The following is a 13,197-nucleotide window of genomic DNA, read 5'->3' on the forward strand; positions in this document are numbered from 1 at the left end:
GGTGGAACAAGAATTGTTAGCATTAAGTATCTTGCTAGCTGGATCGAGTTCTTCGTTAGCTAGCCAGAGAAATGTTGAGCAACATTAGCCAACATAGCTGATCAAATAATTGTAGTTTATGGTGTGAAAATTAGCTGGCTAAAGTCAGACATCTAGCTAGCTAACGTTACAACATCAGATGAGCTAACGTTAGTAACGTAAACTTGAGGAACCAATTCGCTATGGTATTAACTGGTATAAGACTCCTTGCCGTTCCTCAAGCTATAACGTTAGTTGATCACTGGAACCTGGCCATCTGTATGAAACGTTAACTCGCTATCGAACTAACTACTATCTATGAATTAATGTTTTCCCTCTACAGTATGTGTTTAATTTTAAGAATGAGAGAATTAGGCGTTGCTTGTTAAACAAGTGGATTCAGGGATGAAGTGTAGCTGGAGCTGGGCCAGGTTTAAGCTGGATGCCTAGAGGTGAAAGTAACAGCACTCACTTTTTCAATACGGTGGATAAAAAGGGGTATGCCGGGTGTACTCTGCCTGGAACAGAACAGATGTACACAGGCAGAAAGTGTACAATGTAATAATGCGTAGTGTAGCCCAAAGAGATTGCTTTTGTTGTGTTGAACTTGACATACTGTAACAGTTGAGTGAGGGGAGGTTATTTAATTTTTTACTCAGAACGTTATTTTTGCACACATGTAGCCTTCTGCACTTGATCGACGTCTACTATTGTGACCACTATAGTCGTAGCTACTATAATAGAGAAAAAATAGAATGCCTGTTTCATTCTATTTATACTTTAAGATGTTTTTTTTCCCAAGTGTGTTATTTACATATGTGTGTGGTCACAAGCTTTCTATTATAAAGGCTGTCATGGCTAACTGCAATATTAATGTATTGTTTATTCTGTGAACTTGAGTGTAATTTACAGTAAAGTCTAGGCAACAAATAACATTGGATTGCTTTCCTTAAATGTTTTTGCTTTGAGTTAGGTTCACATTAACTACAGACTGATCATGTAGATCATATTCTTTGTTTAATTAGTACACAGTTAAACTGCATTTCAAGAAGGGATCTAGTCACTAGAAATTAGCTTTTTAAAGCTGATGCATGGTTCAGTGCAAAAAAAAAAAGTATTTTTATATCCCTGATTTTAAGACTCATTACTCAAACGGGAGCCAGAGATCAAGCTAACCAGAAGAAGAAGAAGAATAATTTTTAAAAAACGGGTCCTTACCCACCCCTCCCACTGCTGCTGGCCTTCACAGATTCTGCAGTTACATTTTACATTTTAGTCATTTTAGCAGACGCTCTTATCCAGAGTGACTTACAGTTAGTGAGTGCATACATTTTCATACTGGCCCCCCGTGGGAAACGAACCCACAACCCTGGCGTTGCAAGCGCCATGCTCTACCAACTGAGCTACAGGTAGAGCTTCTGAAGTTGCCGGTAATAGGGGTCGGCAACCTTTTTCACGTGGAGTGCCAATTCACAATTTCTTACAATTTCAACCATTTACGATTTTCATATGCACATTTTCGTGGAACAGTTTCAATTATAATAGTTTTCGTATCTCAATCATTTGTGGTTAATCTAAATGAAAATGATACAAATCTCAAAGTTAAAATTAATCTAATGTAAGAGCGCATGCCTCTGCCAAATGGACATGTTGTATTACACACCGTGAGCCATTGGCAGCTAAATAATTTAGCGCAGATCGCAGAGAGGCCTATATACCGATGCAATTCTATTGCCAACTAGGTAAAAATAGCCTGCATTAAACCAACAAATAAAAGCATTGCGGGTAGAAAATATCAGAATAAATATCCTATAAATCACATTGGCTATGCATGGCAGTTCATGTTCTTTCAATCTCAATCTCTCTGCTCTGCCTGTCTGCAACGAACATTTTTATCAACTATCAACTGGGTCCAGCCCGAAGCTAGCAAACTTGCAGCGTTATATCAACTATTCCCTCAGTTTCCTGCGCCAATGAGCTCAGAACAGAACATCTGTATTTGTGCAAAGGATAAGAAGTAATAAGGCATTTTATGACATCTGCCTGATCAAAGCATGAAATGTTTTCATTTCACGCTGAGATTCAGTGTTTATTAAAAAGGGGAGAGCTGGAAAGAGATTTCAAATACATTGAGGACTATTGTCATTAGGGCTGATCGCATTTAGTCGATTGTTTGGTCGATAGGCTGTTGGTCGACCGAGACGCCTTACTGATTCACGTCTATCTGAGAGGAGTAAGGCCGCGGGAATGGCACACCAGTAGTACATTTACCCGTTAATTCCCATCTGGTTTCTATCATTTCTGTTAATGCATAACATTTATTCTTATTAAAATCTAACAGTTATTGTAGGAGTGGACACGTTGTTTGCAGAGTGCACAACCTAGGCTACACTTGTGAGAAATACATTTTGGTTTATTTCATTCCATTTACGAGTTGTCAATTTATTCATTATTTTTGTTTTGGAGCACTCCTGTCAATCTTGAGTATGGACACGCACCTGATTACGCATATAGAAGTAGGACTAGTCTACCTGGCCTGCGTGCAAATGTAGGCCTGTAAATATGCCCATTTGGGGATCTGATACTATTTGTGATCGTCTTAACTCACCATCACTGTGGAGCTTCTCAAATAAATGTTTTCTTCGCCTCAAACAGCAAGTCAACGAAGTCTGTTTTTACATCCATTTGAGAATGACAATAGTTCCTAAACGTAGCTTATTTGAGAAATCTTTCCTGCTCCCCTTTCGATTACCACTCAGTATGAAAGGGGTGGAAAATGACATGCTCTGATGTGGTAAATACGTCATAGGCCTACCTGATGACTTCTGATCCGTTGCGCAAATAGCCTACAACAAGCAGTGTCTATGTCCGGAGCTCACTGGCACGGAAACTCTGAGGGCCTAGAATATTTTATACAATGTTGCAAGTTTGCTAGCATGAGCTTTGCGCATGACAACATTAATACAATAGGTGATACAATGTTTCCAGTTCCATGCAGACTGGCTATGCATGGCCTATGTGATTTTATAGGATATTTATTTTTATCAGGATATTTTCTACCTGCGGGCTGCAATGTTTTTTTATTTGTTGGCTTTATGTAGGCTATTTTTACATATTGGCAATAGAAGGTACTTTAAGATAGAATTTTGATGAACCACGTGACATTGATTTTGAGATGAAGGCTTTATTAAAAATGTAATTAAACTGTTCCATGAAAATCATAACTGGCACGCAGATTAGTTACAAAGAAAAAGTCCAGTGTGTTCTTTTGCCCATCTTAATCTTTTATTTTTATTGGCCAGATGTGGCATTTTCTTTGCAACTCTGCCTAGGTCAGCATCCCGGAGTCGCCTCTTCACTGTTTAAGTTGAGACTGGTGTTTTGCGGGTACTATTTAATGAAGTTGCCAGTTGAGGACCTGTGAGGCATCTGTTTCTCAAACTAGACACTAATGTATTTGTCCTCTTGCTCAGTTGTGCACTGGGGCCTCCCACTCTTTCTATTCTGGTTAGAGCCAGTTTGCGCTGTTCTCTGAAGGGAGTAGTACACAGCGTTGTACGAGATCTTCAGTTTCTTGGCAATTTCTTGCATGGAATAGCCTTCATTTCTCAACAAGACTGACAAGTTTCAGAAGAAAGTTATTTGTTTCTGGCCATTTTAAGCCTGTAATCGAACACACAATTGCTGATGCCCAAGATACTCAACTAGTCTCAAGAAGGCCAGTTGTATTGCTTCTTTAATCAGCACAACAGTTTTCAGCTGTGCTGACATGATTGCAAAAGGGTTTTCTAATGATCAATTAGCCTTTTAAAATGATAAACTTGGATTAGCAAACACAACATGCCATTGGAACACAGGACTGATGCTTGCTGATAATGGGCCTCTGTACGCCTATGTAGATATTCCATTAAGAATCAGCCGTTTCCAGCTACAATAGCCATTTACAACATTAAGAATGTCTACACTCTATTTTTGATCAATTTGGTGTTATTTTAATGGACAAAAAAATTGCTTTTCTTTCGGAAACAAGGACATTTGTGACCCCCAACTTTTGAACGGTAGTGTATATTTGCGCGCAGGCCAGGTCACCTATGCGTAATCAGTTGTGCATCCTTACTCAACATTGACAGGAGAGCTCCAAACAAAATACTTATTAATACATTGACAACTCGGAAATGGCAAGAAATAAACCTAAACTTGTTTCTCACAAGTATAGCATGGGTTTTGAGCTCTGCAAATGACGTGTCCACTCCGACAATGAGAATGGTAAACGACTGTAATAATAATATATTGAATGCATTAACAGAAATGACCATAGCCAAACAAACATTGTAGATTAGAAATGATGGGGATTAACTGTAAATATACTAGTGATATATGTAATGGCCATTGATAGACACTAACAATCAAACAAGTCATACAATGAAGTTATGAAACAATGAATGCACACATTGGCGGGAGAGCACATTCTGGGGAGAGACGCGCCTTGTACATCTTAGCCACACTCCCCTTCTTGACTCAATTTTTTTTAAATATACACAAGACACATCTTCACAAATACTGTAGGCCTAAGGAATACTCTCAAACGGTGTCAGGTCCAAAGCAGTAGCCATTTATGGAAACTAATGCAATTTCACTTATTTTTTCAATTTTCTCAAATTGCTTGGCGTGCCAAAGCAAATACCCTTGCAATGCCTGTCCTAGAGTGCTGGACTGTGCCATCCCCGCAGCCTCTGCAATGGATTAGTCCACTGAGACAGGTGTGAATCAGACAAGTGTCTGCCATAAAATAAATCAAATCAATTTGCGACCTCTCAACAACCAAAAATCTGTCGACCGACAGCCTATCGACCAAACAATGGACCAGTCGACTAAATGGGGTCGGCCCTAGATTTTTGCACACATTCAGTCCCGGGCACTTTTAATTTGTTTCTCCCCACCCCCTTGCTCTCTGTAGAATACTGCCGGCTTCATGTATAAGAACCTCCAGTGTCTGATCATTGACGAAGCTGACCGTATCCTGGAGGTCGGCTTCGAGGAGGAGCTGAAGCAGATCATCAAACTCCTGCCAAGTATGTACCCACATCATGGCCATAACCATCCTTGCATATACTGTACCATGGCGTTTGATGCTATTTGTCTGTTTTTATGTGTAACTCCCAGTGTTTTAACATGTCTAACGTGCCTTCTTTTTCAGAGCGGAGGCAGACCATGCTGTTCTCGGCCACCCAGACCCGTAAGGTGGAGGATCTGGCCCGTATCTCCCTGAAAAAGGAGCCCCTCTACGTGGGTGTGGACGACAACAAGGACAACGCAACCGTGGATGGCCTGGAGCAGGTAAACAAAACTACTCACTGCTGCAGAGTGACGATACTCATGCATGACATGCCAGGGGGTCAGCTTGTTGTTGCTAGTTAAGCGGATTGTCGTCACTTGTCCCAAGACTCGAGGTATCTGAAAGTAGCAAAGCTTTGTTTTTGGTTAGAGAGTATTGGGTCGTTTGAGACCCTGCCATGTCTCCTCCACGGCAAGGTTATAGGTAAACCTCACATCAGTTAGAATGTGTACTTCAGACAGGAATGTGGTTTTCTGGTTTTCTCTGGTGCTTCAGGGATGCGTGGTCTGATATGTAAACGTTGTCTTGGTTTTCAGGGATATGTGGTGTGTCCCTCAGAGAAGCGCTTCATGCTGCTCTTCACCTTCCTGAAGAAGAACCGCAAGAAGAAGCTTATGGTGTTCTTCTCATCCTGCATGTCGGTCAAGTTCCACTACGAGCTGCTCAACTACATTGACCTTCCCGTCATGGCCATCCACGTGAGTTGTCACCTCTCTGTCCAGAGGGGTATACTACAAAGCAGGATCAATGAGTTAGCCAGCTAACTTTGATAAACAACCAGAAATTACTACAGATTTTAGGGTTCGTTAAGCTAAAATATTATGCGTGTTGGGTTCTTGAGTCAATTAGACCATGCTCATTTCAAGCTTATCTTTATTATTTTTTTAAAGTAAATTTATTTTATAACATTTAGGCAAGTTAGCTGGCTAACTCCTTGATCCTGCTTTGTAGTATACCCCTCAGGGTTGTAAACATTAGGGCACACCATAGCTAAGCGTTTTGCAAAGGAAAACAAAAATGTGTTTCCTATGGGACAAGTTCAGATAGTACCTTCCCGTTTCTGACAGTTTATCTGTTTAATGCCTGCAGAACACGACCCAACTCACTTCATTCGCTTGTCTCAGGAAGTTATTCGGAGCCCTTTTGAGTCAAAAAGACACTCAAGCCATATATACCACAGGCGATAATTATGCCCAAACTAAGTGTCCCGAGTAACAGCAAGGTAGTTCCAAGACTAGCAACATATTGCAGCCTATACTCTGTGTCAGAAGTCTTCAGGCTATTATCTGACTCAATTTGAGCTTTGCTACAGTGAACCCCAGTCTGAATCCACAAGGCATTCTCTCTCTTATTTGTCTGCTGCAGAGACAACTGGTACATCCACACTTGGGTCTAAAGGCCGTGTACCATTCATTATAACACAACATATATGAACATATATTGCGCTGTGGGATTAAACATTAACATGTACTGTTTCGTTCAGCAATAGGCTGCATGCTTCCCATCCGAAACAGTTCGCAACAGTTCGTGCTTATATTCATGCATATACAACATTTTGTGACGTTTTTGTTTGGCTGTTCGTGCACATTAAAAAAATAAATCTAGGCAAGCAGAAGTCTACGCCCTTCGTTGATCATTGGTCAACAGTAAGGATTCTTCAGTGAAGTGTTGTCATTCAACGATAGACGACTCGTTTTCATGCACATTTTGTCACATGAGAAATACTGCACCAACCATCTTAGTTGGGTATAAAATTGCGCAACTAAGATCTCCTCTGCAAAAATGACAGATTTGAGTTATCTTAGATTAATTCAAACTATTTTGGCTACGGCGTCTCAAGATGAACAAATATTACTATTGCCGCTTTTTCTCATTTTTCAAGGGAAGGTCTTTTTTTAAGGGAGTAAGCGAGCATACGCATTCAGTTCGTCTAGCCAACCGAACCGAAGCATGCGGAAGCCTTTAGCCAGGCGTCTTATCTTCTGTGGTCAATGCAGCCTGTGGCTGACGTCTAATCATCTCCTTTTGCTTTGATCTCTCAGGGGAAGCAGAAGCAGACCAAGCGTACCACCACCTTCTTCCAGTTCTGTAACGCCGACTCGGGCATCCTGCTGTGTACAGACGTGGCGGCCAGAGGCCTGGACATCCCTGAGGTGGACTGGATCGTCCAATATGACCCCCCAGATGACCCCAAGGTACCTAGTGAAGTTTGAGACACTCTTTCATGCATCTTCGACACTAGCCAGAAATAACCCCTAGCCTATAGGTATCTCTAGCCAATGCCTCAGTGAAGCATTCACATTTGTTTCCCTCTTCCTTATTTCTTCCCTCTTTCTTTTCCTAGGAATACATCCACAGGGTCGGCAGAACGGCTCGCGGGATCAACGGCATAGGCCATGCCCTCCTAATCCTCAGGCCAGAGGAGCTGGGCTTCCTGCGCTTCCTCAAACAAGCCAAGGTAAGACCCTAACCCAACCATCTCTATCCCAACCATCTCTGACCTTACCTCAACCCAGCTCTCAACAGCAAAACAAGGAAAACATGCAAAAGATTAACCGTTTTTCAGCAGTGATATGTTTTAAAATGACATTTTTTATTCTGTTTTTATTTTGCATCAGGTTCCTTTGAGTGAGTTTGAATTCTCTTGGGCAAAGATCTCCGATATCCAGGGTCAGGTAAGATATTCATCCACATTTATTACTGCATGTGCATCAGCGCTAACTGACATTTCATCTGTCACATAGTGGACTGCAACGGCTAATTAGTTGAAATGGTCAAATGATAAGCGACTTCTTACATACACTCTCCTACGTATTTATTTGGACAATGAAACGAAAACGTTTAATTTGGCTCTATACTCATGCGTTTTGGATTGGAGATAAAATGTTTTGAGGTGACAGTACATAATGTCAACTTTTCTTTGAGGGTATTTTCATATACAGTGCCTTCAGAAATTATTCATACCCGTTGACTTATTCCACGTTTAGTTGTGTTGCAGCCTGAATTCAAAATTGATTAAATATATTTTTTGGGTCACCCAGCTACCCCCCGTTGTTGGTAAAGGTGAGAGCTTAGCATGTTTTGGGGGTATGCTCTTTGGGCCTCTAACTTTTTCACGATTCATTATTCACGATTCATTCATGACTATCCGTAAGCATGGTAGCATCCACATTAATGTAGAAGTATTCAGAAACATTCTATTCTTTACAATAAGTGACTCCAAAATCATACAATACATTATTTACCATTCATTTCTATTGGCACAACATCTGAAGCACTTCCAAAACAAACTGTAAATGCATCTAACAAATGTGTAGTCACGCTTGATGTAGTCATTGGGTGCTAGGAATATGGGACCAAATACTAAACTTTTGACCACTTCAGTACACTAAGTTAATTTTTCCAAATACTTCAAATGAGTTGACTAGATGCATAAAGTGCTTTCATTTCTAAAATGTTAAAGATATACAGTGCCTTCAGAAATTATTCACACCCTTTACCTTTTCCACATTTTGTAACAGCCTGAATTTAAAATTCTTTAAATTTAGATTTTAGCACCTGATCTACACACACTATTCCCTCATAATGTCAGTGAAAATTAGTTTTGTAGAACATTTCTGAAATTAATAAAAAATGGAATGCTGAAATGTCTTGTCAATAAGTATTCAACCCCTTTGTTATGGCAAGTAAAATAAGTCCAGGAGTAAAAATGTGCTTAACAAATCTCATAATAAGCTGCATGGACTCATTCCGTGTTCAATTATAGTGGTTAACATGATTTTTGAAGGACTACCCCATCTCTGCACCCCACACACATTATTATCTGTAAGGTCCCTGAATTGAGTATTGATTGTCAAGCACAGATTCAACCACAAAAACCAGGGACGTTTTTCAATGCCAAGGGCACTGATTTGGTAGTGTAAAAAAATAATATCCCTTTGAGCATGGTGAAGTTATTCATTACACTTTGGATGGTGTATCAATACAGCCAGTCACTACAAAGATACAGGCATCCTTAACTGTTGCCAGAGAGGGGAAAAACTGCTCAGGAATTTCACCATTAGGCCAATGGTGATTTTAAAACAGAGTTTAGTGGTTGTGATATGAGAACTGAGGATGCATCAATATTGTAGTTACTCCACAATACTAACCTAAATGACAGAGTGAAAAGGAAGCCTGTACAGAGTACAAATATTCCAAAACATGCATCCTGTTTGCAACAAGACACTTAAATAATACTGCAAAAATAAACTCTGCAAAAAAAATGTCCCTTTTTCAGGACCCTGTCTTTCAAAGATAATTCGTAAAAATCCAAATAACTTCAGATCTTAATTGTAAAGGGTTTAAACACTGTTTCCCATGCTTGTTCATTGAACCATAAACAATTAATGAACATGCACCTGTGGAACGGTCGTTAAGACACTAACAGCTTACAGACGGTAGGCAATTAAGGTCACAGTTATGAAAACTTAGGACACTAAAGAGGCCTTTCTACTGACTGAAAAACACCAAAAGAAAGATGTCTAGGGTCCCTGCTCATCTGCGTGAACGTGCCTTAGGCATGCTGCAAGGAGGCATGAGGACTACAGATGTGGCCAGGGCTATAAATTGCGATGTCCATACTGTGAGACGCCTAAGACGGCGCTACAGGGAGACAGGACGGACAGCTGATCATCCTCACAGTGGTAGACCACGTGTAACAACACCTGCACAGGATCGGTACATCCGAACATCACACCTGCGGGACAGGTACAGGATGGCAACAACAAGTGCCCGAGTTACACCAGGAACGCACAATCCCTCCATCAGTGCTCAGACTGTCCGCAATAGGCTGAGAGAGGCTGGACTGAGGGCTTGTAGGCCTGTTGTAAGGCAGGTCCTCACCAGACATCACCGGCAACAACGTCGCCTATGGGCACAAAACCACCGTCGCTGGACCAGACAGGACTGGCAAAAAGTGCTCTTCACTGACGAGTCGCGGTTTTGTCTCACCAGGGGTGATGGTCGGATTCGCATTTATCGTCGAAGGAATGATCGTTACTCCGAGGCCTGTACTCTGGAGCGGGATCAATTTGGAGGTGGAGGGTCCGTCATGGTCTGGGGGCGGTGTGTCACAGCATAATCGGACTGAGCTTGTTGTCATTGCAGGCAATCCCAACGCTGTGCGTTACAGGGAAGACATCCTCCCTCATGTGTTACCCTTCTTGAAGGCTCATTCTGACATGACCCTCCAGCATGACAATGCCACCAGCCATACTGCTCGTTCTGTGCGTGATTTCCTGCAAGACAGGAATGTAAGTGTTCTGCCATGGCCAGCGAAGAGCCCGGATCTCAATCCCATTGAGCACGTCTGGGACCTGTTGGATCGGAGGGTGAGGGCTAGGGCCATTCCCCCCACAAATGTCCGGGAACTTGCAGGTGCCTTGGTGGAAGAGTGGGGTAACATCTCACAGCAAGAACTGGCAAATCTGGTGCAGTCCATGAGGAGGAGATGCACTGCTGTACTTAATGCAGCTGGTGGCCACACCAGATACTGACTGTTACTTTTGATTTTGACCCCCACCCCTTTGTTCAGGGACACATTATTCAATTTCTGTTAGTCACATGTCTGTGGAACTTGTTCAGTTTGTCTCCAGTTGTTGAATCTTGTTATGTTCATACAAATATTTACTCATGTTAAGTTTGCTGAAAATAAACACAGTTGACAGTGAGAGGACGTTTCTTTTTTTGCTGAGTTTGTGGCAAAGAAATTAACTTTTTGTCCTGAATACAAAGTGTTATGTTTGGGGCAAATGCAACACATCACTGAGTACCACTTCATATTTTCAAGCATGGTGGTGGCTGCAACATGTTATGGGTATGCTCGTCATCGGCAAGGACTAGGGAGTTTGTTAGGATAAAAATAAACCGAATACAGCTATAAGTACAGACAAAATCCTAGAGGAAAACCTGTTTGTCTGCTTTCCAACAGCCACTGGGAGACAAATCCACATTTCAGCACGACAATAACCTAAAACACAAGGCCAAATCTACACTGGAGTTGCTTACAAAGACTACATTGAATCTTCCTGAGTGGCCTAGGTACAGTTTTGACTTTAATCGGCTTAAAAAGCTATGGCAAGACTTGAAAATGGCAGTCTAGCAATGATCAACTTCACAGAGCTTGAATAATTATTTTAAGAATAATGGGCAGTGTTTTACAATCCAGGTGTGCAAAGCTCTTAGACTTACCCCAAAAGACTCACAGCTGTATTCACCGCCAAAGGTGCTTCTACAAAGTATTGACTCAGGAGTGTGAATACTCATGTAAATGTTATATTTCTGTTTTTAATTTTCAATACATTTGCAAACATTTCTAAACATGTTTTCACTTTGTCATTATGGGGTATTGTGTGTAGATGGGGGGGACAATTCTTTCTATATTTAATCAATTTTTAATTCAGGCTGTAACAACAAAATGTTGAATAAGTCAAAGGGAATGAATACTTTCTGAAAGCACTGTATTTGAAAATACCCTCCAATAAAAGTTGACATTCTGTACTGTCGCCTCATATAAAACATTTAATCTCTAATCCAAAATACTGTGGTATAGAACCAAATAAAGCCTCACTGTCCAAAAAAAATATGTAGCGGAGTGTATGTGCAATTATCTGACAAGCCTTAATCTCAATGACATATCCACAGAAAAATTTGTAGTTTTCACGATTTGTTCTTTGCAGCTGAATAAGCTGATTGAGAAGAACTACTACCTGCACAAGTCAGCTCAGGAGGCCTACAAGTCCTACGTGCGGGCGTACGACTCGCATTCCCTCAAAGCGATCTACAGTGTCAACACGCTCAACCTCCCCATGGTGGCACAGTCTTTCGGCTTTAAAGTGCCTCCCTACGTCGACCTCAGTATCCTTTTCTACGTCCATGTTGCCTGAGCATATTTTCATCAATGTTGTTTCTGAAGGGTTGCATTGTCTTACTTTGTTTGTCAATGTCTGTTCTCATGACTTTCATAAACATCCCTTATTCCATCCCTCTGTCACCCCCCTACAGGTGGTAACGATAAATGCCTATTCCCAATTGGTCAATTCAGTGCAGTACAGTGTTTCCCTTAACCCAGCACTCCTCTCCAGACGTTCACAGCAAAGGAGGACTGAAGATGACGAAGAGGGGCGGAGGAGGCGGCTTCGGCTACCAGAAGGGCAAGCCCGCTCACAAAGCCAAAATCTTCAAGCACGTCAACAAAGGCAAGGGGGACAAGAGGCAATTCTCCCGCTAACCTGCGGTCCTTTGGGGGCAATTACAAAATGGCTTCATGACCTGGACACACTCCCCTCTCGCTCTCTATCTAGAGACCAATCTATTACCCTGTACTGGGCATTGTGTCTTGCTCCCTATTTGTGTGTGTTAGACCAGTCTCTTGCCACCTGTAAGAGGCCCAGTTTTCGCTCCAATGACTCCACCTGTGTCTTTCTGAACAGGTATTTTGTGTCTTTAGTGACAGGACTCTGTGGGCTAATAACTGTTGAAGACATCCCCTGCATTCCTTTCCTTACAGCAGATTTGGATTTTACCATGGACTGTCTTTGATTTAATTATGCAGAACTGTATATTGATAAATGTATTTGCATTATTTTCATCCTTCTACTTTACTGGCCAATTTAAATAATGTATATACACCCACACCGTTTGTTGGCACACACAGAATTTCAGAGCGTTGCAACCATTGAATTCCCATTTATTGTATACTTTTTATATTAAAAAAACAAGCCCTTCCAGTTGTTGATACATTTTGTACCTAAGGGTTAGTGCACTTGCAACCTTAATAATTATAGGTAGGGTATTGCAACCAATTTCCAGAACAAAAGTAATTGCACGCTGTTTTTGTAATTTGAGGAACAGATCACCATTGAAGAGATCCTCTGAGCAAATGGTTGTAGTGACAAAAGTTCCACATGGGGGCGGTGTATTCAAGCACAGGTTTAATGTAGGTGGTGTAGTGAAGTTATGTGTCTGAACCAGTCTGAAGACAGTAGTCCAGTTGTGCACAATGTTGGTAACACTTTACTTAA

The 13,197-nt window shown here is 41.3% G+C and overlaps 1 protein-coding gene across 1 annotated transcript in view; it reads left to right on the top strand.

Annotated features, from left to right (window-relative positions):
* The window catches only part of LOC121550480 (ATP-dependent RNA helicase DDX18-like), a 33,401-nt gene extending 20,498 nt beyond the window's left edge, over nt 1-12,903 (top strand). Inside the window, exons 7-14 of the mRNA XM_041862750.2 lie at nt 4,976-5,090; nt 5,216-5,355; nt 5,671-5,832; nt 7,177-7,329; nt 7,479-7,592; nt 7,753-7,809; nt 11,854-12,031; nt 12,259-12,903. Of these exons, the coding sequence (XP_041718684.2) occupies nt 4,976-5,090; nt 5,216-5,355; nt 5,671-5,832; nt 7,177-7,329; nt 7,479-7,592; nt 7,753-7,809; nt 11,854-12,031; nt 12,259-12,404 (1,065 nt within the window). The 3' untranslated portion in view covers nt 12,405-12,903. The remainder of the gene's footprint in view (nt 1-4,975; nt 5,091-5,215; nt 5,356-5,670; nt 5,833-7,176; nt 7,330-7,478; nt 7,593-7,752; nt 7,810-11,853; nt 12,032-12,258) is intronic.
* The last annotated feature ends 294 nt before the right edge of the window (nt 12,904-13,197 follow it).

This window comes from Coregonus clupeaformis, chromosome 4, assembly GCF_020615455.1.
Source record: "Coregonus clupeaformis isolate EN_2021a chromosome 4, ASM2061545v1, whole genome shotgun sequence".
In the NCBI taxonomy this organism is placed as follows: Eukaryota; Metazoa; Chordata; class Actinopteri; order Salmoniformes; family Salmonidae; genus Coregonus; species Coregonus clupeaformis.